The sequence below is a fragment of the Dreissena polymorpha genome, chromosome 7 (genome assembly GCF_020536995.1).
Source record: "Dreissena polymorpha isolate Duluth1 chromosome 7, UMN_Dpol_1.0, whole genome shotgun sequence".
Lineage (NCBI taxonomy): Eukaryota > Metazoa > Mollusca > Bivalvia > Myida > Dreissenidae > Dreissena > Dreissena polymorpha.
In genome coordinates this window covers 55,957,393-55,984,984 of record NC_068361.1, presented here as the reverse complement: position 1 = coordinate 55,984,984, position 27,592 = coordinate 55,957,393, and the positions used below count along the sequence as shown (strand labels likewise).

At 35.7% G+C, this 27,592-nt stretch overlaps 2 protein-coding genes across 2 annotated transcripts in view; both read right to left on the bottom strand.

Annotated features, from left to right (window-relative positions):
• Window positions 1-6,234: 6,234 nt before the first annotated feature.
• LOC127836906 (uncharacterized) lies at window positions 6,235-11,756 on the bottom strand. Its single transcript, XM_052363554.1, has 6 exons — window positions 11,460-11,756; window positions 10,885-11,044; window positions 9,526-9,670; window positions 8,465-8,627; window positions 7,699-7,877; window positions 6,235-6,344 (listed from the first exon to the last, which is right to left on the bottom strand). The coding sequence occupies exons 2-5, from the start codon at window positions 11,029-11,031 to the stop codon at window positions 7,751-7,753; spliced, it is 582 nt and encodes a 193-aa protein (XP_052219514.1). The 5' UTR covers window positions 11,032-11,044; window positions 11,460-11,756; the 3' UTR covers window positions 6,235-6,344; window positions 7,699-7,750.
• A 2,134-nt stretch (window positions 11,757-13,890) lies between these two features.
• The window catches only part of LOC127839720 (uncharacterized), a 121,052-nt gene continuing 107,350 nt past the window's right edge, over window positions 13,891-27,592 (bottom strand). Inside the window, exons 3-6 of the mRNA XM_052368104.1 lie at window positions 18,390-18,552; window positions 17,447-17,561; window positions 14,489-14,636; window positions 13,891-14,080 (exon numbers count right to left, since the gene is read on the bottom strand). Of these exons, the coding sequence (XP_052224064.1) occupies window positions 13,891-14,080; window positions 14,489-14,636; window positions 17,447-17,561; window positions 18,390-18,552 (616 nt within the window). The remainder of the gene's footprint in view (window positions 14,081-14,488; window positions 14,637-17,446; window positions 17,562-18,389; window positions 18,553-27,592) is intronic.

Sequence of the window (27,592 nt, the reverse complement as noted above, 5' to 3'; positions counted from 1 at the left end):
CCTAGTAAAGTGTTACATGTGGCAAGACATTTATATTTACATGTTCTTGTGTAAGTGATACATGTGCAAGACAATAATATTGACATGTTCATTGTGGATATTGTAATCATATTTTTTTTAAGTTTGGTTTTTAATGTTTTAATGATTTCGAATGTTTTAAATATTTGCTGTGTCTCTAACGATGATTTTCTGAGATTGATAATACTAATAAGAACAGAAGAATACTGATGGCAAATGATGAATAAGTTTGTGCAAATGTTATTGCAACAGTAACGAATACGGCAACAATGACAATGTTGCTGTTGTTGAAGCTGCTGCATGTGATGGTGATGATGTTTATTATGATAATACTGGCGCAAATGTGTGTTGTATTATGATGATAATGAATAGAGCTAATGACTGCCTGTCTGCCTTGTAAACCTTAAACTGATGCCTGATAACCATCCTTATGTCTGGTAAGTCTGGCCCAAATGCTGTTGGCCACCGATTAAGTACGTATGAAGTAAACATCCGTCTGTCGCCACTTCCTGTTCCCAAACCACCACCGGTGTCCACTATTCTGTAGCTGTCATCACCAGCGTTACCCATGCTTTGCAAACCAAAGGTATGGAACATATGTTAACGTATCAGTAACCAAACTAAAATACAGTGACAAAAAGAAGGAACTAGTATTTTGTTTGATTAATGGTTCCAATGTACTCTGTCAACGCCCCCAAAAACTTTGTCAAAACCTTTCAATAGATAGCACACGCAAACTACTGATGCTAACTTTACTTGTTAAGCATAAACTATAATTATATCCGTTTGTAATCCATATAGTTGCAACAATAATTATTAAATGCTTAGTAATTTTGTTTTAATCACCAGAAAATACGTGTTGTTTGCTGTACGTGCAAAGTTGAATTTAATCAAGTGATTAACATAGTGTTGAAAACCTCAACGTATGTTTACCAATTGCTAGCATCTAATTTGATTGCAATTTTGAGTATCTTTGGGAAACAAAAAAATCCAACATTTAAGGAATATGTTTCCTTAGATATTGGGACACCAGCTATCGATAGAAGTTGTCACTTAATGAACCTCTTTCTGGGAAAACTAGGCTAAATGCATGTGCGTAAAGTGTAGTCCCAGGTAAGCATGTGCTGTCCGCACAGGCTAATAAGGGACAACACGTTCTGCTTCTATGAAACTGTGTATGCCTCCGGATCGAATGATCGGGGGTATATTGTTTTGGGCCTGTCTGTCTGTCATTGTGTGTGTGTCTGTCCAAAAACTTTAACCTTGGTCATAACTTTTGCAATATTAAAGATAGCAACTGGATACTTGGCATGCATGTGTATCTCATGGAGCTGCGCATTTTGTGTGGTGAAAGGTCAAGGTCATCCATCAAGGTCAAATATATTGCTTCAAAGCGGTGCAGTAGGGGGCATTGTGTTTCACAAACACAGCTCTTGTTCGTCTGAAGAAAGTCTTTATTCTAATAATGCATCAATTTCTATTTAAAACAAAAACACATATTCATATTTGTTTCTTCCGTCCTCAGTTTTTTCCTCTTAATAATGATTAAAACAGGGTAAAAAATGCAAGAATTCTAATTAATTTGTACGACCCTAAATTCGTATGTATGTATGGGTACGTCACAATTTTCTTTACTCTTACTATACAAAAGTCTACGTAAGATTCGTCAAATATTCTTAATAATGTGTAAGACTTTAATCTCTTTATGTCTATAACATTAAACTATGTTTAATTCTCAAACGGTCTTATTTATTTAAACATTTATAATTTACGGACAATTTAAACAAAGAACAAATCCAGGCAAAATTTTACTTTTTTGTACTGGAAAGATTGCTCAGTACATAATTTTTTATTTGATTACACCTTAAAATCTGCAATTCTTCAAAACAATACTTTACAAGTGCAGTGCCATGACGTCTTTTTACTTCTTCTAACTTGTAAGTTTTGTTTTGCCTGTTATAATACCCTTCCTGATAATACATGATGATACTATTTAATTTAATGATTAATCATTGTTTATGCTGTTGCTATTCTTAGCTCATGATCGTCTGTGTGGTCCGATTCTGTTTTCATTTTAAGGTAGAGCAATATTTCTGTGATTCATTTTCGAACCCCTAATATGTTAATTTATTATTCGACACGAGCGATACTACATTATTTAGGATACTTTTTTTACACAGTAATATCCCTTGATTGACATATTTACATCCCTACCTTACAGAGTTCAATCCCATGTTTTACATAGTAATATCGCGTATTAAGCAGAGTTCTCTCCCCTGTTTTACAGGGCTATATCCCTATTTTACAGAGTTCTTCCCCCTATTGTTAAGATAGTTATTTGAGGCTCGATGCATATTTAGGTTTATACTTCAGCAGTCGGTTCCTTTATATACGTTCCATTTAACAAATAATTTCCAGAAACAAAATTTGGTACTTAACATCGTTTATGTTCATTGAATGCTCAACGCTGATTCTTAATTAAAAAATAAAACTAACGAAGTTATTGCTCTTGCAGCATCTAAGTAATTGTTATGATCGTATTCAACTATCTAATAACTATGTTATTACTTATACATTAATATATTATAGTATCATGCCTAAAGCATAAATCACTGGACCAAGTAAGTAAGCATCATATGGGATAGAAGAAAAGACAATTAAATATTGTATGCTGTTGAATCGAAAGGCTTCAATGCATTTCACTGTGAAGTAAAAATTGGGGTATCGATAAAACAATAGAAGTGGCAAATATGTTGAAGACACAAAAGAAACCATGAGAAGTTTATCACACTAAAGACCGAATAACCGTAAATTAGGTATTACGTCAGTAGCGGTAATATTGCCGTCAGGGCTTGTCGGTCCATTATTAATTTGTTACCAAGAGCCGTTTAAATGTGAATTTCTATGAACTTCGAAATGTTTCTTCCAATTAAGGTAGCGCACCTCTAATGGGCACATATCCAAATATAATCTAATTAATTATTTCTTAATCAGCATCATTTCACTGAACTACATGCAAATTTGTAGGTAGGCTTTCCATGTTTATAAAAAAAATATACCGATTTTTTCAAAACCACCCCCACGCTCGGCATTGTCCAGTTTATTTTCACCCCTGGCGTATATAAAAGTTCCATAATTCATTCAAATTTCCAAATATGGGCATGCAGTTGGTGTGTACAGATGCTGTAAAGGTGTTTAAAGTTTAAACAAGATGAAATAAGTATTCTTTTACAGACATTTATTTTTTACAAATTTTTATCTATGGAAGAGCGCCATGAAATGTAAGTGATTTCAGCCAAGTAAAAATTGGGTCGGTTAAAAACAAAGTGTCATAAAATTCAAAATAGTATCATTTAAGTCATATTTTAAACTTAGCTTTTATAGAAACACTATATACAGCAAAAATACCAAGAACTAGACAGATTTACCGTTTACTTTTTGAAATAAAAATAAAAATGCAACATGCATGGTTCGTATTTTCAACAGTAAATCATCCAATTTCGCCATAACGTTGTTTTAATTTTAATAATTGAAGAATGTACATAAAAATTGCAACATATTTAACAATAAATATAGCTTATATGCCATATTAAATCAAATTACGTTAGATAATAAATAAAACGCGTCGCAAAAAAGTATACGTCGTCGGCAGGATTCGAACCTGCGCGAGAATATCCCAAAAGATTTCTAGTCTATCGCCTTAACCACTAGGCTACGGCACCTAATAGTAGGCTCTTCAACCTTCGAAGAAATCGCGGGAAATCATTAGAGGTGCGCTACCTTAAAGGTTTCAAGCGCGTTACCGCGGGCATACAAAGCCCAATAGGCTGAAATATGTTCTATTATATGCGAGCTTCAAACTTCGCAAACTTCAAGCGACGCCCGGCACATAGTTGCATACAGATAATATTACACATATAAGCCTCGCTCTGTGAAAATGGCGTTTAATGCATGTGCGTAAAGTGTCGTCCCAGATTAGCCTGTGCAGTCCGCACAGGCTAATCAGGGAAGACACTTTTCGCTTAAGGATATTTATCGTTTTAAGAAAGTATCTTCTAAGCAAAAATCTAAATTAGGCGGAAAGTGTCGTCCCTGATTAGCCTGTGCAGTCCTCACAAGCTAATCTGGAACGTCACTTTGCGCGCATGCATTTAACCCCCTTTTCACAGAGCACGCCTCATTCTATTATGATCATAGTATGTGTCATGCTTATGTACACAGACGTCGGACTGTTGACGATTGCCAATAACTTATTTGAAGCGTTTAGGCATTCAAGTGTTCAATCCATCGTTATTATTGGTTCTCGCGTTAACAATTCGGTCAATTGTGGGAAAAATTACAAAGCTATCTTCAATTATAGTTGTATTAGATACACAAGAAGATACATCATAAAGGAAACTTTACCGTACACTTAGGAACTGTGAGTCTGGGGTACATTGTCGATATATCAGAGGTAAATGAAGGGTTTTTGAGGAATTCGTTTGGAAGTTCGCGAATGCCAAAAATTCGGTAATCGGTTAATAACATTAATATTATATAACTAAAATCGTTACAACAGTTTAACATGTCATAATAAAAAATAATCTGAAAAAAATGATTCATGATGATCATGCATTGCTCGTTATTAAGTAATTGAAAACATGTATTAAAACACAACCCTAACTATTCGAGGGAATGGAAGACGGTTTCATCGCAACACATTAAGAACACGTGTTCAGCAAATAAAAATAAACAAGCAAACAAAAATAAACAATCAATCGTTTATTGAAATAAAGGGCGCGTGAACAGTTTTAAGTATCTTACATACTCAGTTATACATCATATAACACAACATATTTCAAAGAAAAAAACGAAAACAATCATAACGTTTTTCACCGCCATCATCTACATACATTCAAATATGCGACAACTTGAAAACACACGAGACAAATAAAATACGCGCACTGATTATTTAATGAGGTAAAATTGGCGTGAACTGAGTCGTGGAAAGTATGACCGGATGATATATGTTTTTGAGTAGTCGGTGGCGGAAGTGTGGTGGTCTGGTACGGTGACGTCATGAGGAAACGATCCACCACGTGAATTATTGCGTTTATGGCTAAAATGTTTGGTTTGACGATCTTGGCTTCGATGTCCTCCCATCGAAGATAAAAGCCTGAAAGTAGATAGCTTTAAATAAATTGTATATCCGATATAACATTTCGCGCAATTGGTGCTAAAAGGAACCATATGCCTTCTTAGTTAAATGGCACCGTTTTGCACCTAGGGGGCGATTTTATATGCGGATATAAAACCAACTAAAATAGGTTTGTCCGATTTCCTTTTTTCAATTCATGAGTTTTATGTTCACAACTAAATAATTTAGTCTTCAAATATAGATTTTGTTATAATACGTCTTCTTAAAGTAAAAGACTTCAATTGTATTACGAATTTAAAAGAATGAAAGAAATAAAGTAATTATGGATGTAGGTACTAAGTACGTTCTTCCAGAATAGTGGATCAATGTAATGCCATACGACGATCAATAAGCCTAGCCCCTGTCAGTTCTAGCTATCACTGGGATATGGTCACTCACTATCAGTTCTAGCAATCACTGGGATATGGTCACTCACCATCAGTTCTATATATCACTGTGAAATGGTCACTCAACGTCAGTTCTAGCAATCACTGGGATATTGTCACTCACTATCAGTTCTAGCAATAAATGTGATATGTTCATTGACCGCCAGTTCTAGCTATCACTTTGATATGGTCACTAACCGTCAGTTCTAGCTATCACTGCTATATGGTCATTCACCGTCAGTTCCAGCAATCTCTGGGATAGTAACTCACTATCAGTTCTAGCTATCACTGGAATATGGTCACTCACCGTCAGTTTAAGCTAGTACTGGGATGTGGTCACTCACCGTCAGTTCTAAATATCACTGTGATATGGTCACTCACCGTCAGTTCTAGCTTTCACTGTGATATGGCCACTCACCATCATTTAAACAGTTACTTTCAGTTCTAGCTACATGTATTGGTGTGATTTAAAGACAACACACCGACAGTTCTAGCTATCGATGTGATATACAATGTAAAGTCAACTTACTGTCAGTTCTAGTTATCACTGGGCTAAGGTCACTCAACGACAGTTCTAGCTATCACTGGGATATGGTCACTGACTGTCAGATCTAGCTACATGTATGGGTGTCATATAAAGTCAACGTACCGTCAGTTCTGGCTATCACTGTGATATTTCTGCTGCTTGCGTAAGCGCTGAAGGAGCCGTCGATGATGCTGTCGGAATCCACCTTTTGGTTGGGGACGATATGGCGGCGAACGATCTGGTCAAACAATAAAACGAAAATGACATGTAAACAAATAATATGTTGTTTAAGGTATTTGTCCTTTATATGTTATATATGTTTTAAATGATATACATTTATAATATTCGTCTTTTTAATATGATGCGATGAAAAATAGTGTATTGTTTTAAATCTATACAAAATGAAAAACGATATAGTGAATAACGGTGAAATATTGTGTATGTTGGCAATAGTCAATACAAGCTCTATAAAACACGTTTGAAGTTTAATAAGGTCCTTAATTCAAATGCAAAATCTAATGTCAGGTTAAGTGTAATGTCTTGTGTCAAGTTTTTATCATGTCATCAGGTCTTGTGCTAGGTTTACCGGATTGTCTAGTGCAAGGTCCAGTGTAAGATCAGGTGCTGTGTATAGTGTTAGATCAAGCGTCAGGTCTAATGTCAGGTCAAGTGTTAGGTCTAGTGTTTAATCTAGTGCCAGGTAAGGTAATGTCTAGTTTCAGGTCATGTTAGATTGGGAATAAGTAAATTATCGGCCAATAAACGCTCATACAAACTAAGTTTTATTCCTAGCTAAGCATTTTGATGCTGTGTTATCTGAGATGATATTGCGCCTGAATGGTAAGATAATACCATACGCGAGGCATTTTTGATCAACATGATCCAACAGGATCTCATCTGTAATCATTTAACAAATATTTTATGTTATTTATTACCAGTATCGTACAATAAAACTAGCCGACGGTTACAGCAATTACTCTCCTGAAATTATTTCTGAAATATTCATTTTTACAATATGAGCCCGCTTCGTGCTAAAATGGGTATTCTGCCCTTTGTGACGTCGCAGATTGCCTGAAGCTGCGCTGGCCGCATACGCCATAAGACCCATTATCGCCTGACGCGCCTCGTATTTCGATACTCTCTTACAGCAACGTTTTTTAGCCTATTAGGAAAAAATATCGTGAAAAAACTGTATTTGGAACAATTAGCATCGTGAAATCTTGTTTGGGAATTATGGGTCGCCTTAATTGCTTGCAAAAACCAATCTAAATAATACATGTTCTTGTTGCTGAAATGTTCAATTTTAGTGCTCATCGTATCTGTTTATTTGTAGATAGTATGCTTTTGAAACGACACTGACGTAATTTCTCTTCTTTTTGGGGGGAATTTTTCGGCGTTTGGGAATTTTAAAAATTGCCCTCAGTGAGAGTTCCTATTACGGGTACGTTATCAAGAAGAAAAAACAAATGGCGTCTGCGAAAATAGATCTTCTTCCATATGCGAGAGCGCAGATTGGTCTGGCGATACGCTGGCCGCATATGACATATGACCCATTTTCGCATGACGCGGCATGTTTAACAAAACAATCTTACAGCCATCTTCGCCTCCTTTGTGAGGTTCGCGTTGATGTACTCCAGTTCTGGCCTACTGAGATGCTGGGGGGTCCAGCGAGGAGTCCGAGGGAACGAACACCGTGTACATAGTCTTCAAGGACGTCAGATCGATACCGGAGTCGCTCGGTATGAGCTTTAGAAGCTGATCGCTTCCAAGACTGAAATATAAATATAAATTAGCCTCAATTTCGGACATCGGGGATTAATGCGTGTACGTAAAACATCGTCCCAAATTAGCTTGTGCAGCCCGCATGGGCTTATCAGGAAGGAAACTTTCCGCTGTTATGGTATTTTTCGTTCAAATTATCTTATTAGCGAGAATCAAGTTTAGAGGAAAGTGTCGTCCCTGCAGTTTGCACGGCTAAATATGGGATTACACTTTACCTCATTTAATCCCCGTTATCACAGAACCGGGCGCACAAAACATGATATCATTTTATAATGATAGAAACGATGATGTTACCTAATGTCATCAGAGTGCATGAAACGTATACAAAGATTGGATTCATTATATTATTGATGCGGATGGTGTTAATGGGCGTGGTTTTTGCTATGATTTTTATAATAAGTAGTAAAAGTATTATCTAATCTCCCTGACGAAAATAATATATTAGCTGATTAAAGTGATGTTTGTCATGATAAAGCTTATTTTTTATGATGATGGCGATGACGATGATGACGATAATGCCAAAAATTCCTCGGTTGAATGCATGAAAGATCTCTAACTGAATATTGTTGGAAAAACCTTATATCCGGTTGATGTGTCAACTCAAAGTGAGCGTCATTCAGCGGGAAGTTCAGGAAGCCGTCGATGACGTAGATAATGCCGTTACTGCACGCGATCCCGTCACGCACCAGGTCGAAAGACTGTCTGAGATTCGTGAACCCGATATCAACCGAAGTAACTTCTGTCAAAGCGTACGAAAGGTAAGTAATTTAAAAAAAAACATTAACTACACTATAAACCACATTCTTCGTGAAGCCGATATCAAAAGAAGTAATTTCTGTGAAATCGTGTGCATAGTGCAAGTTATTTATGATATAAGAACTACAATATAAACCACGTTCGTAGTGAAGTAAATATCAACAGAAGTAATTTGTTTCGAAAGTTATTAAAAACAAAAAAAAACTCATTATACAACATACTCATAACATTTATTGACTTAATAACCACCCTAAGTGTTTATTTTCTAAATACTTCATGAAGTAAATACAAGCAATAGTTTTATAACGACGATAACAAAAAATCGTTGAAGTTGAAAACTATGTTTGATATCAAATAATTGTATAGGCTACCGTTTAAATTGTATGCATGTATACATATTTTTCTTTATTTTTGGCGTTCTCATTAGGAATATACAATTCACATCTTTAAAAAAAATGTATTATTGTTTAATACTGATTAAGTCACCTAGATTTAATAAACTGTGTGTGTGTATGTTTACTCATCTTGTGGGTGTATTCCGATCTTCATATGTGGAGCATATAAAATACAATTTTTAAACGTATTCGAAAACACTTTTCAAATTTTAAATTACACTTTTTAATCCATGTCATTAAACTATAATTTACAATTTTTCTCCAAAAGAACCCAATCTCTGGTCTAAGAGAGATAAAGGTTAGATTTTTTTACCTCCAATTGCTTTCGAACGTGTTTTATTATCAAAGCAAAATGTTGCTGTATCTTAAATTTTCCATATGATGTAACATGCCCCACCACGAACCGGTTATATATTTTGTTATATTGCGTTATATGTGGAATGAATGTCATATTGCCTTTTTCACGTATAAAGCATATCTATTTACCCGTTCTATTGGTAGGGTCCACATTTACAAAGGTAAAGGTCGTATCGTAGCGATTCTCTGTGTAGAAAACTCGACTGCCACTAAACATAGCGTCCATGTACGCTTGATTTAACGTGATAGATGGCAGTGCGTGGCTGTTGAATAACTGTTAAAGCAAAACATAACGTTATATTATTTTGCCGATTCGCATCTGCGTAAAGTAATGTCGTCCCACATAAGGCTGTACAGTTTTCACAGGCAGGGACAATACTTTCCGCTTTTTTTTGTAATTTTCTTTTAAAGGACTTCTCTGCTTAGCGAAAATCCAGTTAAAGCGCAAAGATTCGTCCCTAATCCCTTATGTAGACTGCACAGGCTTATCTCGGAAGACAACGCACATGGATTAAGGTAAATCCGCTATGCAAATCTGAAATGGTCCTAAGGACACACAGCAACAATATATTTCAATATACTGGAATAAAACAGCTTTATGAATGATTAAAAACAGTTTTAAACGGTTTCAAACAGTTTTAACCATTCAGTTAATGATACATTTATAAGTGACTATGCAATTACACAACATGCACATAATCTATACGACAATGATCCCAATACCTATAAGGTTATGACATAGAGGATATTTGTTGGATTCAGTGGATTATCGATTTTAATTCACGAGAGATCATATTTTAAATCATGCATATAAATATTGTTTTCATATCCTTTGTAATACATTCGTTTGGAGAAAATATCAACTTATTTCTTTTTTAGTACATATATGTAGGTAAACTTCAAGTATGCCTATGTCCGATATCGCGTTTATGTAATTTGTATTGGGTTCTTTGGAACTTGCTATTCATCAGCGCGAAGTTATTTCCTCCCAAACTCCACGCATCGTTGTCGCTCCATTCTCTCACATACAATATCTGACATCATGTGAAACTCCATCCAGATTCGAGTGGATTGTTTTAAGTATTATATTATAAAAGGTAGTATCATTTTCGTTTGAAAATAGTGCAGAATTAAGGATTTTAATTAAAAAAATATATATAAAAAGTAAAAATAACAACGGGGAAATTATTAAGCCACGTTATTCGGCTATCATCACGTGGTTGGTTATGAAGGCAGGGATTTGATCAAGCTTATGGTGGTTCAAGTCAAATCTATGCGCGAAGGTTGATATCCACCTAGCGATCAGGGGGTCCCGGCTTCGATTCCAACTCAGAAAGTGTTATCGAAATCGACTCAAAGACATCATGTACTGGATGCACAAATAAAACGGACTCGAAAGTGTCTTAGTAACTCTAAGGCTTTCGATTAAACAGAGCTGAAATATATGTTTCAACTAACCGCGCAAATGTCTAGTGTATTTTAACCTACCTTTTTATCCATATCTGGTTCCGCGCTTATGTAACTTCTATGGAAGTTTGAGAGACTTGCTATTAATTTCGCACTGGGAATCAGCAGAGTGAGATTCGTGTCGTGCGAGTTGGACCACGTGTTGAGGTCATCGACATTCATTATCATGTCATGGAAAGGCCTGAAATGATTTCAAACCATGCCCCGTATTCCCCAACCAACTTCTAGACTTGAGACAAAGAATTAGACTAAATTGTAAAAATAAAACTTAAGTTTACCTATATATATATATATATATATATATATATATATATATATATATATATATATATATATATATATATATATATATATATATATATATATATATATATATATATATATATATATATAATGATAATGGTCTTAAGACTACCGATAAATCTGAAGAAAACTGTCGTAAGACTAAATAAAAATTTAGGTTTAAGGCGTAAGACTGAGAAGAAGGAACATTTTAAAAACTTTTAGGTTCTTGCAGAGCTCATAAGCTCATTATCCGTCCATCGATGCATTTCTTAATAATTGTATAAAAGTATTCGACAATCAAAAACGCATACTTAAATAGAAAAAGACTCCTGAAGTATCGCGATGGCGTGATGTCGACCTAGCGATCCGAAGTTTCCGGGTTCGATCTCAGCGCTAGGGGCGTTCTTCAAAGAAACCTAGTAATGCTCGAATGGTCATAGTCGCCAAAGGTACTACGTATGAGTACTCCGGGCACTCTTAAGTACACTGCAAAGTACCCGCGGTAAGGAAAATTAACTACAAATTTCCATGGAGTCTTGCCGAATGATTGTATGCATATTTCTGTAACGGGGTTACTACATTGTAGTATACTTAACAAAACCCGGGTAACTACAGTCGATTGGTGTATAACGGATAGCTAAGGACTTTGAGTCTCATTTCAACGTAAACACCATGAATTTAGTAATTAAACCATTAAACCTAGATAGACACATGTCTTTCCTAGCATACTCAACAAAACCCGGGTTACTACATTGTAGTATACTAAAGAGTAGCCTTATTAATACATAGTAGAAGAATTAAAAGTACCCGGGTAACTACATTGTGATATACTTAAGAGTACCAAGTTTACTTTTAAGTAGTATCCGAGCCGACAACGACAAATTGAGCCCAAGAAATAGTGAACCCCGTGAAAACGACTCAATATTTTGTTCAATAAGCTATATGCTTCCGGTGTTATCGAGCTTACTAACATAGAAAACTTTAAAGTATAAATGGCGTACAAGAGGTTGTTGGTTATCTCAATTGTTTCAGCGACGGTCTAGAAGGGGAACTGCAGCAGCGTGTCCAGCACGTGGATGATCCCGTTACTGCACCGGATGTCGGACCTGATGACAGCCCCACGGACATTGCTACTGACCGCGAAAACTGGAAGATGAGAAATACAAGCACTCGTTAAAAACCAATGCTGGCCTAAATGGCAAACCTATAGCTCACTCAGACATTATTTTAACCAGGGTAAGTTGTTGGCTCTTTCCAGTGTTTGCATGATGACAAAATAAATGTTCTTTTTTACACTCATTTCTGTGATTGTGCTAATGAAGTATGCAATTTGCTATGTGCTTATATTTATATTAATCAATAAATTTGTGACATTTCCATAAATTCAGTTGCCGTATTTGGGAGGTCAGATATACAAGTTACTTAATTCAAGTCCGGTTAAGAGCTTAAGTCTTACAAACTTAAGGTATTGAGTTGCTGACTAAACTTGATAAACACAAAAATCCATAAAGTAACTTGATATTAATGTTTGTATGTATATGCACTATAGCTCAAACTAATGAAACATATGCAATGTTTTACTGGTGATAAGCCATAAACAATTTCGTACACATGGTATTACCTTTCTCCTGTTCACGTAGAACAAAGAGCGGATCGCCTGTCAGAGATGAAAATTTCGAGTAAACACGGAACTGCTCCAGGAATAATGAAGAGCCGAAAATAACATGTGAGCGAACTACTAGTATCTGAAATAAAAGCATAATACGGGGTTAAATGTATGTGCGTAAAGTGTCAACCAATATTAGCCTTTGAAGTCCTCACATGCTTATCAGGCACGAAACTTTACGTCTGAACTTGATTTTCGCTCTACGAAGAAACTTCTCTTAACGAAAAATAGCATAACAGCGAAAAGTGTCTTCCCTGATAAGCCTGTGCACGAGCTAATCTGGGAAAATACTTTACGCATATGCATTAACTCCCGTTTTCCCAAAGCGAGACTCAATGCATCTATATGCAACAGAGTCTTTTTTGTAGAGAACCCAACATATAAACCTCTTATGGATGATGTAATGATTCACTTACTTGAATATTATATAAAATATTTAAAGTTACATAAATACTAATAATCAACAAATATTCCTCGAAAGATTTCGTCAAATAAAGTTAACCCATACACAATCAGTTTTCTTTATAGCAATAGCTAACATTTCAAAGCTAGATGTGGTATGCCAACATAGATTTAACGAGATACAAACTGTGCGTTTCTATTATTTTTTAAATTTTAAATTTATCATCTACGATATGTTTTCATACGACACACGAACAATAAAATGGTTCATGAAACAGGTGTTGAATATGTTTTCCCCCCAAAAAATCACTTTGTATCTTGTTAAATTTATGTTACCAGACCACATCTAGCGTTGAAATGTTGGCAATTGCTATAAGAGACATTGATTTTGTATGTGTTAACTTTTCATTTTGGAAATATATTCACGAAATATTCGTTGAGTTTGAGTGTCTATGGGTTTTAACAGACACATAATGCGCAGAAGTAATTACGATGCGTTGTATGATTACAAAGATTTATATATTCACTCGTATTTTGTTCAGATCATTTTATGTTGGTTAAATAGTTGTTTTGGAAAACAAATTGCAGTGAAAAATCCATAATTACAGCTATGAAGTCTAAATTTAAGCTCAACAATACGCTTTTGCAAAGATATTACACAAATATTCCATTGATTAATATAGTGAAATATGTAATAAGTATTCGAATAGTTGCAGTAAGAAGGGGTCTTGCAGCTTCTGAGCCCGATGGGCGGGTAGCAGTGTGAACGCGTCGTCACTGGGCACGAACATGGTGAATGTTTTACTCGTGTCCTTCAGAATTTGTTTCAGAGACGGAATGGCATCGAGAATTCCAGTCATAACCCTAAAGAAAAATACCAAATGTTGTTACATACTTCTGTTTTTAACTTTTTATCAAATTAAAAGAAAGCGTACTGGTACTTTTCGATACTTTCAGTAATACTACAATCAACTCGCATTTTTAGTTTTAAGGCAATGCCATATTAATAACGCCCGTAGTATAGATATCATTACTGACTAACGCTACATTTAAACTACTTGACTTCAAAAACGCTACCAAAGTTAATCAGAACAGTTTCATTTCGATACAATATATAAGATACAATAGCCTCACTGATGTAATGATCACACGATCATGAATACGTAACCCGTGCGTTTTTAAAATGGATTGTTTACCATCATATTTGTACATTGATTATCGAAAACATTGTAGTCACAATTGCTCTTATTGTTTTATACATTGATAGCTTACCCAAGGCCAGGTTGCACCGCCATTTCGTCCACAATGTTCCTGGTCGGAAGGTGTAGTAGTTTGTCGGTGATATGTAAGACGCCGTTAGAACACAAGATGTCCTCGATCACTACATCAGCGCGAATCCGACTTCCGACTATGTACAAACCTGGAAGGACAATTGAAAACCAGTCAACAATTGAAATTGACAAAATGAGATCATAGAAGTTTAATGCCCTTTTCAACAGCCATAATTGCAATACCACTTTTAACAGCCATACTTGCAATGTTATTGTCAATAGCCATAATTTCAAAGCCATTGTCAATAGCTAAATTATCAATGAAATTGTCAAAGCAATAATTTCAATGCTATTGTCGATAGCTATAATATCAATGATATTGCCTATAGCCATACTTTCAGTTACAGTGTCAATAGCCATAATTTCAATGCCATTGTCAATGGCCATAATGTCATTGCCATTGTAAACAGCCATAATTTCAATACCATTGTCAATAGCCATACTTTCAATGTCATTGTAAATAGCTATAATATCAATTATATTGCCCATAGCCATAATTTCAATGGCAAGCTAAAAAGACATACGTTCAATGACATGCTTAATAGCAATAATTTCAATTCCATTTTTCAATAGCCATACTTTCAATACCGTTGGCAATAGCTATAATATCAATGAAATTACTAAAAACCATAATATCAATGATATTGCCAATAGCCATAATTTCAATAACATGCCCAATCGCTATAATATTAAAGCGGGTATATACGATTTTGTCAAATATTTATGAATTTATATAAAATGTGTAAAAAACTTATTATATATATATTACAATATAAATTAAAATAAAAGTTAAGAAGAACATATGTCGAAAAATGCGAAATAAGCCAGATATTTAATTCTGAAATTGAAAACGGCTGTACAGCCGAATTCGCCAGCATGTATACCATACATGTACGATGTGAATCTAAACTTAGTGTAACGGTTTATTTGAATTCCTGCAACGATATATATTCATACGACACACGAACACTAACTCCGATCCTAATACAAAGACGAATGCTTCGGTTATTGTAGGAAAATATTTACGTCACAATCGGCTCGGGGCGCTAATTTGTCTTTGCTGCATTTTATGAAATTCGGCTTTAATGTATAATTTTTCTTGCCCATTTTATGTTATTGTAACATATTTTATCAATATATTACAATTAAAAACATATAAAAAATCGTATATACCCGCTTTAATGATATAACCAAAAGCCATAATTTCAATGACATGTTCATGAGCCATAATTTCAATTACATTGTAAATGTTCTATAGCCATACTTTCAACGACATGGTCAACAGCCATTATTTCAATGACATGCTCAATAGCCATAATTTCAACGACATGGTCAACAGCAGTAATTTCAATGGCATGCTCAACAGCCATAATTTCAATGACATGCTCAACAGCCATAATTATAATGACATGCTCAACAGCCATAATTTCAATAACATCCTCAACAGCCATAATTTTAATGACATGCTCAATAGTCATAATTGCAATGTCATGCTCAACAGCCATAATTTCAATGACATGCTCAATAGCCATAATTTCAATGACATGCTCAACAGCCAGAATTTCAAAGACATGCTCAGCAGCCATAATTTCAATTATATGCCTAATAGCCATTATTTCAATGACATGCTCAGCGGCCATAATTTCAATGACATTCTCAATAGCCATAATTTTTCAATGGCATTCTCAATCGCCAAAATTTCAATGGCAGGCTCAATAGCCATAATTTCGATTTTATTGTCAATATCCATAATTTCAGTTTCATTGTCAATAGCCAAAATTTCAATTTCATTGTCAATAGCCATAATTCAATTTCATTGCCAACAGCCATAATTCAGTTTAATTGTCAATAGCCATAATTTCAATTTCATTGTCAATAGCCATAATTCGAATTTGATTGTCAATAACCATAATTTCAATGTCCTTGACAATAGCCAAGTTCAATACCATTGTCAATTGCTATAATACCAATGATATTGAAAAGTGCAATAATGTCAATGACATGCTGAATAGCCATAGTATCAAATGCATGCTCAGTTATATCAGTATTTTCAATGACATGGGCAATAGCCATAATTTCGATGACCTGCCCAATAGCAATAACTTCAATTCTATTGGCAAAAGCCATATGTTCAATGCCATTGTCAAAAGTTATAATATAAATGATATTGCAAATTCCCATTAGTTCAATTGCATGCTCAATAGCAATAATAATTTCAATGGCATGCTCAATAGCCATGATAATTTCAATGGCATGCTCAAAAGCCATGATAATTTCAATGACATGCTCAATAGCCATAATTTCAATGACATGCTAAATAGCCATGATAATTTCTTTGACATACTAAATAGCCTTGATAATCAAGGAACTGCTCAATAGCCATGATAATTTCAATGACATGCTCAACACCCATGATAATTTCAATGACACGCTCAAAAGCCATAATTTCCATGACGTGGTCAAAAGCAATAATTTCAATTCAATTTTTCAATTACCATAATATCAATACCATTGACAATAGATATAAATTCAATGACATTCTCAATAGCCGATGTGTGCGTTAGTCAGTATCATCCAATAAGTAAACCCGAAAATGTACAAACCTTAAATTGACAAGAACGTTACATTGAGTCAAATACATTTTAAGATTTGCTTGTAGCACAACATTTGCTAAATAGATGTTTCTTTCAAACTTTATACATTGGAAATCTTTATTTTCGAAAAATGACTCGAATACTACAAAGGTTTTCAAAATAAAGCCATTTGACGTTATAACACTCATGTAAAATGTGTTTAATATGTAATGCCCTAAATCATTTACAATGATATACCAGCTAATTTGCATGGTATATCTGAGTATTGGAAAACTGTTTATATGGTGCTATGTTTAAGACAATACCTGTCTCGGTATGATGCAGTGTGATAGTTATGCTCGCTAACGTAGAGACATCAATCTCGCCCGTTATTAGGGTGAAGCTCAGGATAACCCCTTGTGCAATCGATCCATGCAGCGCCTAAATCAGAGAAAAAACATGTCAAACTGTAGTATGATTAGGTATAAGGAGTGCGTATATTGCCTTGCTATATAATCAAGCTTTTATACAGATGTGATAGAGTGTCTGCCAAATTAAGAACCGGGATGTCCCTGGTTCAATTCCGATTGTGGTTAGGATTTTTCTGGCTGATTTACATTGGTGCCCAACGTAAAAACCAACAATGTGTGTCAGATCTCCCTCAGATGTCGTGGCGGTAGGAAATTCTTGGAAGAATTTCTTAAATGGAGGGGGAGTGTGCAGTAGGGTCAGGAATAAGGAGAACTTAAACTGCCTTGCTATATGAGCTAGCTTTAAAGCGATGCGGTAGTGTCTGCCTGATTTAGTACCAGGGGGGGGGGGGGTCTCGGGTTGAAACCCCATTGTAGAGATTATTCTGGCTGGGTAACAAAAAGATGAACATTATTATAATGCCTCATGTTTTATCTTCCATACACAAACTGATTGCACTGTGGCTGAATAAGTGGCCATTTTATTTAAATAGATGCATCGTCTTTAATGTATGTTTGCTATTGTAACCCATCATAAGTGACAATATGCAGTACAGAAATGTACAGGCGTGCTCCATTTATATTATAGCAAATAAACTAAACAACAGAAGTAAAAGTATATATTTCGAAAACTGTTGTATTGTTTCAATCGGTTAAAAAAAAAACATGTAAGCGAAATGCATCACTCATGAACAGTTTTACCTTAACCTTAAATTACGCTTGTTCACCCAGAAAACTGATTGCAATATTGCCCAGTGGAATACAATACTCAAACAATACAACATCTATGCGTTCTTACTTCGACTATCAAATTGTAGTTTGACGTAAAATGTTCGAACGTGTCGCTGGGGAGATTATTCAAGGCAGCGTCGCTTATCAGGAACACCGTCATTGGTCCGTTTCTTGTAGCGCCTAAGGTCGCAATTAGGTCCTGGTTCTTGCTAATCAATTGCTTCATATTGCTATAACACACAGTCAGTATTATTTATTCTATGGAATCAATAGACATTAAGTGACTAAATCTCAATATTTAGTTTACGTACGGTATGCTTAGCTTCGAAGAAACTGTACCAGCAGGAAAAAAAGCATATCGACACATGGTTTCCTTTATTTAAGGCAATTAACCGATTTCAAAACTATCTGACACAGCAAATAAATGTTTTGGACAAGGGACAATAACAAGCCATACACACAAAAACACGTGAATAAAACTGAAGTCATCGCCTTGGAACGGTCGATGCAAGCCCTAGGAAGTTTCAAACGTTTTTATGCTGCTCACAATTTCAGAACACTTAGCAACGAGATATTCTCTTGGATATTACAGCACACAAACACAACACAAGTTAATAGTGCTCGATTAGTCAATGTCGGCTCGAGTACTACTAATAAGTTCCCCGGGTTCTCTTAAGTATACACCAATGTACCCCGGGTACGGAAAATATACTTAAACGTAGCCGGTCAATATAAGACTGCACCCGAGTTTAATTCCCGCAAACGATCCGATGTAGTTGAACATTCCGCAAAAAAAACATTCCTCGACATGCTTTATTGAGTATAAACTTCGATAATATAGAGGCCATTTTTCATAATATTGACATTAATATGAAAATAATAATTTAAAAAAAATGAGCCGACAACAACCTTTTGTTAGTATTCCCGGGAACTGTTGAGTATATTTTCCGTACCAGTGGAACATTGTAGTATACTTAAGAGTACCCTGGGTACTTGTTAGTAGTACCCGAGCCGACAATAACCAATCGAGCGTTAATAGCGTACACCTAAACGCAAATAAGAACGCAAATGTACAACACTGGAAACGTAACACATGCTTACAGCGCATACCGCCAAATTGGTGCACAAATGTACCATGTGTCGTTGAAATTAGAAGGCACATGGTACATGTTTGCATCAATTGGGCGATTCATTTCGCAAATAAAGCACTGACCTCAGCTGGTTGTTGCCCATGACTGCGTCCCAGATGGTGAAGTCACGCTAGAAGAGCACACTGTTCACGAGATGTATGACGCCGTTGGTGCAGCCGATATCCGGCGTCGTCACCTTGGCGCGGACTCCGCCGCCTTCCACGTACACGACTAGGAGAGTGGAGGAGATAATGAGTTTTAGTGTTAACCTATTTATTTTAGCTAGAGTGCTTAGTAAGTCTCACGAATATTGAAACGCTCTCTTATAAATTCCTGGATAAATCCAGTAGTTTGGGGACTTTAGTGGAGAGCTAAATAATGCTTATAAAGTGAAGATCATACTCGTGACTTCCCGGTCGCAAGGCGAGACCAATATCCACCACGCAACGGCATCCTTGTAAGAAAATGATATCTGATAACAGTTTTAAGACGATCCTATTTATTCAGCATACGCAACACACGTTAATTGTTAGACAGTGCATTCTTTTTAAATACCGGTTCAAAAAATACTTCGTAAATCAGTATGTAAGTAAACAAGTCCGTCAAGCTTTTATTATTTCATGTAGGAAATGCCTAACTATAATAAATGAAAACAGTTTAATTGCAACCAAATCAAATTCCCAATACGTTTCTATCAGCTGTAACTGTTGTTGCGTCTGGTGTTGTTTTTCCTTCAGTCAATTATAATACAATGTACAGTTCTGTGCGAAATTAAACAGAATATATCCTTTCAAAAGCAATGACAATAACAGCTCTTTACACATGGAAATTTGTAAAAATACGTGAACATTCTTAGATACGAAATAATGTGTATACAGAAATGGGCTTAATGCATGTGCGTTAAGTGTCGTCCCAGATTAGCCATGCAGTCCGCACAGGATAATCTATGAAACAACTTCCGTATTAATTTGAATTTTTTTAAAGAAGATACATTGTTTAATAGAAAAAGTACATATAAGCGGAAAGTGTCGTTCCTGATTAGCCAGTGCGACTGCGCAGGCTTACCTCTGACGGCACTTTACGCTCATGCAATAAGCCCCGTTTTCCCAGGACGAGGCTCAGCACTATACCATTTTGAATCTTCTTCACGGTCAATATTGCGCCGTCTGCGGTCGTGAATGTTTCCCCGTCTTGGAAAGAATCCATGTCCCGCTCTGCATACATAATTAGGTGGTCCCGGAATAACTAAAAGAAAAGCATACCGATAATGTTTGGTGTGATCAGATAATTCGTCAGTTAATATAATGTCAATAAGATGTATACACTCTGCTCATACAATGTTTCTTAATGTGTTGTGCATTTTCACTTATCGTTTGTTTGATTAAATACATATAATAGCACGTGAGTATGCGTTAAAACAAATGTTAACATTTGGCAATCTTTTTCTACCGTAGGTTAAAATACATTCAAATTAACTTGCACCCAACTGTTAAAGTAAAACTAAAACTATTAGATAAATCAGACATCTATCAAAAACCATGTAAAAAGATAGCGCGGACGTTATATACAATTCAGTTTAATATGTGAACTTGTTCCTTTAAACATTTGAACGCTTAATGCATAAAGGTCCATGAATATTGAATGTTTCTTTTTGTGTACAAAATGTTAATTGTGAATAAAAAGTTGATACAACGATTTCTAAAGAGAATGAAAAGTCATTCACAATCATGAACGCATATATATCCACATTAATTCATATTAAATGAAAGGTTTTGTTCGTTACTTTTATGAAAGATGACATTTTTCTATTTGTGGAATATAAACTAACATAACTCACCCGAGAAACTTGAGTTCCATTATTGTCTATAGAATATTGCTTATTTTGGGGAAGCTTTGCAAAAGCGTCGTCTGTTGGCAGGAACAGCGTCATCTTGCGTGTTTTATCCTTGAGTTTGGTCACGAATTCTGCGTCCAGACTGAGAAGATTGCCTTGTATAAAACTGCAATATAAATTGTTTTATATCTTTTAATGTTTAGCGGATTTTATTTTTGATAATCATATAATATTATCATGGGGACAGTGGTCTAGTGGTGGGATGCTGGTCTTGGGATTGGAAGGTCCCTGGTTCGAATCCCGCACTGGATTTTTCTGAGCAAAAAATTAATCCCACGCTTGCTCCTCTCCATCCAGGTGTGGCGTGGCTGACTTGTGCGGCATATGTTAACGGACGACTTAAATCCCAGTGATCGCGGTGTTAAAGTGATATTATGGGCATCTAACAGTTTATAGGTGTCTATCGCAACCGTTGTTTATTTTTGTTGTTTTCACTTCATAAACACGTTTATTTGTTAATGCAGCATCAACATACTTAAACAATATCCCGGAAAGAGAAAAACAATGCATTTGAATTTCAACCGTATTTTTGTTTGATTTTAATTTTAGTGCATATTCGATTATACGACACAAAGACACAATTTTGTTTTACGGATCATTTCGCCGTAGAAGACTGGGTGAGTCATGTAAAATATCGAATATAAAAAATATATTTTTAATAAACAACTGGTAGCAAGATGAGTTACAGATAATTCGTCAGTTACCACATTTTAACTTACTCTTTTGACCTGTTAATTCTTTACAGATCAATTCAATAGTTAAAAATGCACATAATATCACTTTAATGTCGAAGTCGACTAAAGATAAATATCGAAGCAGACTATACGGCACCTTTAACCTTCAATCTTTCATAAATAGTTATTTTTCACTATGGTTTAAACGCGCCACACGAAAAATGTGATTCGTTTGGTTAACAAAGTCATGAATATTGATTGTTTCAAATATTTTTTAGATAACATATATTTGCCGCGTTTGGGAAAACTTGGCTTAATGCATGTGCGTAAATAATCGTCCTTATTTAGCCTGTGCAAAAGCCTGTGCCTATAAAAGGCTACTCAGGGGCCACACACCCCGCTTTAATGGATTTTTTAAGCGGAGAGTGTCTTCCCCGATTGATCTAAGCCGACTCTTTCCGAATATGCATTTAGTCAAATTTTAACAGAACGAGATTCTCGGTAAGTAAACCCGGTTTCTTTGCACATTTATAAATAAATTGCAATGTGCGCTTTAAGGTTATACACAGCCCAATTATATATTATATTAAGATAGGTTATACACTACCTTATCTTTTGCTGATGCTCGATTGTTTGCCGCAAGTTTCTGTACACAGAGAAAAGCAGATCGTCGATAACGTGGATGACCCCGTCCTGTACCGGGATGTTAGGCTGCACAACACGGGCTCGAACCTTATTGTTCGACACGTACACTACAACAATTCATGGAAGATTTGAATTATTTAAACTTCAAACATTTTGTGAGATTAGCTCGTTGTCCCCCCTTTGATCATAATCGTTCAATATAGACAAATGAATATTCCCAATCTGGTTTAAATGTTTATTAATATCAGTTGGATTTAGGCACATGGCCTTGATATAAATACAAAATGTGTGCCTTAAGTTCGTAAAGCGTCGTCCCAGCTAAGCCTGTGAAATCCGCAAACACGAAATATACAATAAAAGCTAAAAAGCTAAATATATCGTCAGAATAAGTCATTGTTTTCATAGATGTTTCTTTCGACTCGTACTGGTCTATCTTATTTTGTTCCAACTAATTTTTCTATGCTTAGAAAGTGGTCGAAGTCTGGAGTTATCAACACAGTTCATAATAAGTTTATGGATATTCATGGACAGTGAGCCATTACTAAGGGAAGTAACTGCGCGTGGACCAGTTTATGGATATGAAAAACACATAACGAGGACTTGAACGGCACGCGAATCTCCTTGTTAATAAACGATTTTTCCCGCTCAAGCTCTCCTTTTGCCAAGTTTCTGCACCCCACCAGAGGGCATTATAGATATAGTTTATGCAATAATACGCATTTAATATCAACTATTTTTGTTGCTTTGCGTATGTTTGATTTCTTATAATAAGCGTATACCATCGGATCCAACGAGGTAAAACTTCAGTATGCCCGCCTTTGCTGGGTAGTTGGGAATGGTTCCCATCCTGGGGATAAACACCGTTTCGTCCTCGATCGTGTGGGCCCAAAATACCTACAAACAAAGTTATTGAGCCTCGTTCTGGGAAAACTGGGCTTATTGCATGTGCGTAAAGTGTCGTCCCAGGTAAGCCTGTGCAGTCCGCATAGGCTTAACATTGACAACAAATTCCACTTTTATGATATTTTGTGTTTAAAAAAAATATTTTACTTATGAAAATCATTTTATTTTTTTTTTCTTTGTAAGAAAGTATTTTAGTTGCGAAAATCCAGTTTAGATGAAAAGTATCGTCCCAGATAAGTCTGTCCGGATTGCGCATGATAATGTACAACGCAATCACGCAAATGCATAACGCCCACGATGTTCAATTAATAATACGTTAACACCGGTACTTCTTCGCATGCTTACCAATTTTTCTACCGATGTATTAAGTCAATTGTTCAATCATTGCTTAAAACAAACGTAATGAATTTATTTTACAAAAAAATGTTGGTTTCTTTAACAACAACGCACAATGTTCTTTGATTTGTATTCCGTAGCGCGTTGTGCGACTACGGATTTCGGTCGGGAAAAAAACTCGGGTACAGTCTTAATTTGCCGGGTACGTTTGAGAATATTTCCCGTACCCGTCGCACAGTTAAACAATATCCGAGCCGACAATGACCAATCGAACGTGACAAAACGGTGCGAATAAACCAGACGCAACAGAGTTCGTACCGATTTAATCAAAGCCGTATCATCAAATAAAATATCCTTGCCAAAGTCCGGCATTATGTTGATGTCGGAGTCATTAGGAGCAAACACGTTGAAGAATTCGTGGCAGACTTAAGTTGCAAGTCAATGATAGATGCCATCCTAATTGATCTGGAACATAAAGCACATTCCAAGTACATAATTTATTTATACAATATGAAAGAACAAAATATAAAATTGACATAGAGAAGTCCATTGCCAATAGAGTATACAAAATAATGGTTTAAGCGTCACAGTTATAAATATTAAGTCAATGATAGAGGTCGGGTAATAAATCTGACAACTAAATACCAAGTCACTGATAGATTCCAACCAAATTGATCTGGAAAATGAATATGCAATACTTAAAAATGACGTAACGGTGTAGTATGCATCGTGCAAGTTTCAAAAATGAATATATAATATTACAATAGGATTGTCCCATAATGCTGTTAATATTTGCAAATAAAAAAAAAAACTCATTCCCAGTTACAAATAATGCTGACCCACTTCATGTAAAAATGGTTATTTCTTAACAAATAACGGTTTATATTGTTCGTGATTTTTAAAGTGTCTTTAATGGGTCACCTTTGTTTTTACCGTCGGATTTTGAGGGATAAGTGGCGTTTCCAAACTCCAACATATTCCGAGATACGTCTATTACAGGAGTATCACATAGTTATATATTCACTTATAAGTTATGTACAACGTATAATATTCGTATGTCGTATGCTTGTGAAAGACTGTGCATGCATTTCTAATAAAAATACTCTTAAGGAAACAAGTGTTTCTCTTTAATGTGAATTCCACAGTTCGTGTGGAGAAATATTTGTAAGCGTTTTTCGCTAAAACACAACACTTTAATTCAATTTACTAGAAGGCAAACATCAATTTGCATATGGTCTTTAATCTGTTCACAACCCGTCTTGATTTATTTTAAATAAACTAAAAAGAAAAACAATCAAATGTGTATCGCAACAAATGTTCCTCGATACGAATCGTTGTCTTGCAGTTTATAAACCTGTATCTAATGACTGTCTGGAAACATGTGAAATTAAACACAATAAATAACCAAATCTTACAATCTCATTTTATTTCGCAATTTTGCACTTAAGCAAAAACTCAAATGTGTCTTTTATATCCCGATAGGTGCCTCAAGACACTCGAAATATCGCTTTTATTGCCCGCAGTCTCGTACGAGAAAGCGTTGCTAAACATCTTATTGCAACCAGGGGGGGATAATCGTGTTAAATCATTTGATAATGAAAACCAAAGAAATCTCTCCTGACAACAAGACGTTTGAGCAGCGGTGCTTAAAAGAATGTGTAAATCTGGCGTTTCAGCAACTCGTAAGTTAATGGCGGCGTCCAATTTCCAAATTAGAGACACTTTTACAGATCCATTTGTAAATTTGGTCCGATTTGCCTACGATAAGCAAGTTTGTTCCGGAGTGTGTTTGTATGTTTACATTTGCGATACCGCTATTATTTGGGGGCTAGACCATTATTTGATTTGCATTTTAACAATATGTAATTGTAGTTGATAACTTAATTCAAACTTCATTAAGATACTATTTTTCTGCGATTTAATTCAGAGGTTCAAAGTTTGTTGCTATACGCACATTATACCATCCAAGCGATGTTTAATGATTTATTTGAGCAATACATCAAAACAAAAGCAGGAGTGATGCTTTAATTATTTAGTTTTTTTTTAAGTAAATATGTACTACAAACAGGATACCTGAATTATTATAATGAAAATGTCAATCTAGTATTAAGTTACATTTGGCACAACACAAAATCCAAAGTAGAACGTTCCTTATTTTTACTATATCATGCATCGGTAGCCCTTTACACGTTTTTAAAAATACAGTTGTACACGTTTAATACACATTTTTTAAACGTCAAATATGAATTGCATTTTAATTTCTTCTAATCTTAATTAATCACAATTTTTACAATTTATCAATTTATACAATGTTTACATTTTTGAATGATTTTACAATTTTAATTATCACAATGTTAATCTTTAACCCATTTATGCCTAGTAGACTCTCTCATCCTTCTTAATTAGATCAATTTATTTCCAAAATTAGGGATGTCTAGTATATTTATTTCTATATTTACAATATTTCTTACAGAAATTCCTTTAAGCAAACTGCGCAGACCCAGATGAGACGCCGCATCATAAGGCGTCTCATCAGGGTCTACGCTGTTTGCAAATGCTTTTTTTCTAGACGCTATGCATAAATGGGCTAATGAATCATAATTAAGAATGCAAATTTCATCTTTAATAAATCACAATTTAGAATAATATCTTCATTAAAAGCATCAAAAATACTGGCAAATATCAATTGCATTTGAAATATCTTCTTATCTTTAGCGCAAATGCATTTTCTTACTGAAATGAAAACCTCTGTATGTCCGGATGCTCCAGATAATCTGCGACGGTCTTGTTGGACTGTTTTGGTATCAGGAACCTGTCCTCCAGGTGAACTATTCCGTTGCTAGCCAGAATGTCTGCGGTTAGAATCCAAGCTCCGTTGACGGTGTGTACCTATATCATAGGACATGTAGCAGAAATGTTACCTGCACAAATTAAATGTTAGCCTCGCTCTGGGAAAACGGTGCCTAATACATTGGCATAAAGTGCCTGGGAAAACGGGGCCTAATACATTGGCGTAAAGTGCCTGGGAAAACGGGGTCTAATACTTTGGCGTAAAGTGCCTGGGAAAACGAGGTCTAATACTTTGGCGTAAAGTGCCTGGGAAAACGGGGTCAAATACATTGGCGTAAAGTGCCTGGGAAAACGGGGTCTAATACATTGGCGTAAAGTGCCTGGGAAAACGGGGCCTAATACATTGGCGTAAAGTGCCTGGGAAAACGGGGCCTAATACATTGGCGTAAAGTGCCTGGGAAAACAGGGCCTAATACATCGGCGTAAAGCGCCTGAGAAAACGGGGCCTAATACATTGGCGTAAAGTGCCTGGGAAAACAGGGCATAATACATTGGTGTAAAGTGCCTGGGAAAACGGGGCCTAATACATTGGCGTAAAGTGCCTGGGAAAACGGGGTCTAATACATTTGGCGTAAAGTGTCTGGGAAAACGGGGCCTAATACATTGGCGTAAAGTGCCTGGGAAAACGGGGCCTGATACATTGGCGTAAAGTGCCTGGGAAAACGGGGTCTAATACATTGGCGTAGAGTGCCTGGGAAAACGCGGCCTAATACATTGGCGTAAAGTGCCTGGGAAAACGGGGCCTAATACATTGGCATAGAGTGCCTGGGAAAACGGGTTCAAATACATTGGCGTAAAGTGCCTGGGAAAACGGGGCCTAATACATGGGCGTAAAGTG

What these genes read in the sequence shown, in the direction of transcription:
- LOC127836906 (XM_052363554.1), bottom strand. Translation starts at nt 11,031, where the DNA reads ATGATAATGAATGTCGATGACCTCAACACGTGGTCCAACTCGCACGAC. An exon ending in GGACCCTACCAATAGAACGG is followed by an intron (nt 8,628 to 9,525) that starts GTAAATAGATAT and finishes ACGCTTTGACAG; the next exon opens with AAGTTACTTCGGTTGATATC. An exon ending in ACACATCAACCGGATATAAG is followed by an intron (nt 7,878 to 8,464) that starts GTTTTTCCAACA and finishes TTTATATTTCAG; the next exon opens with TCTTGGAAGCGATCAGCTTC.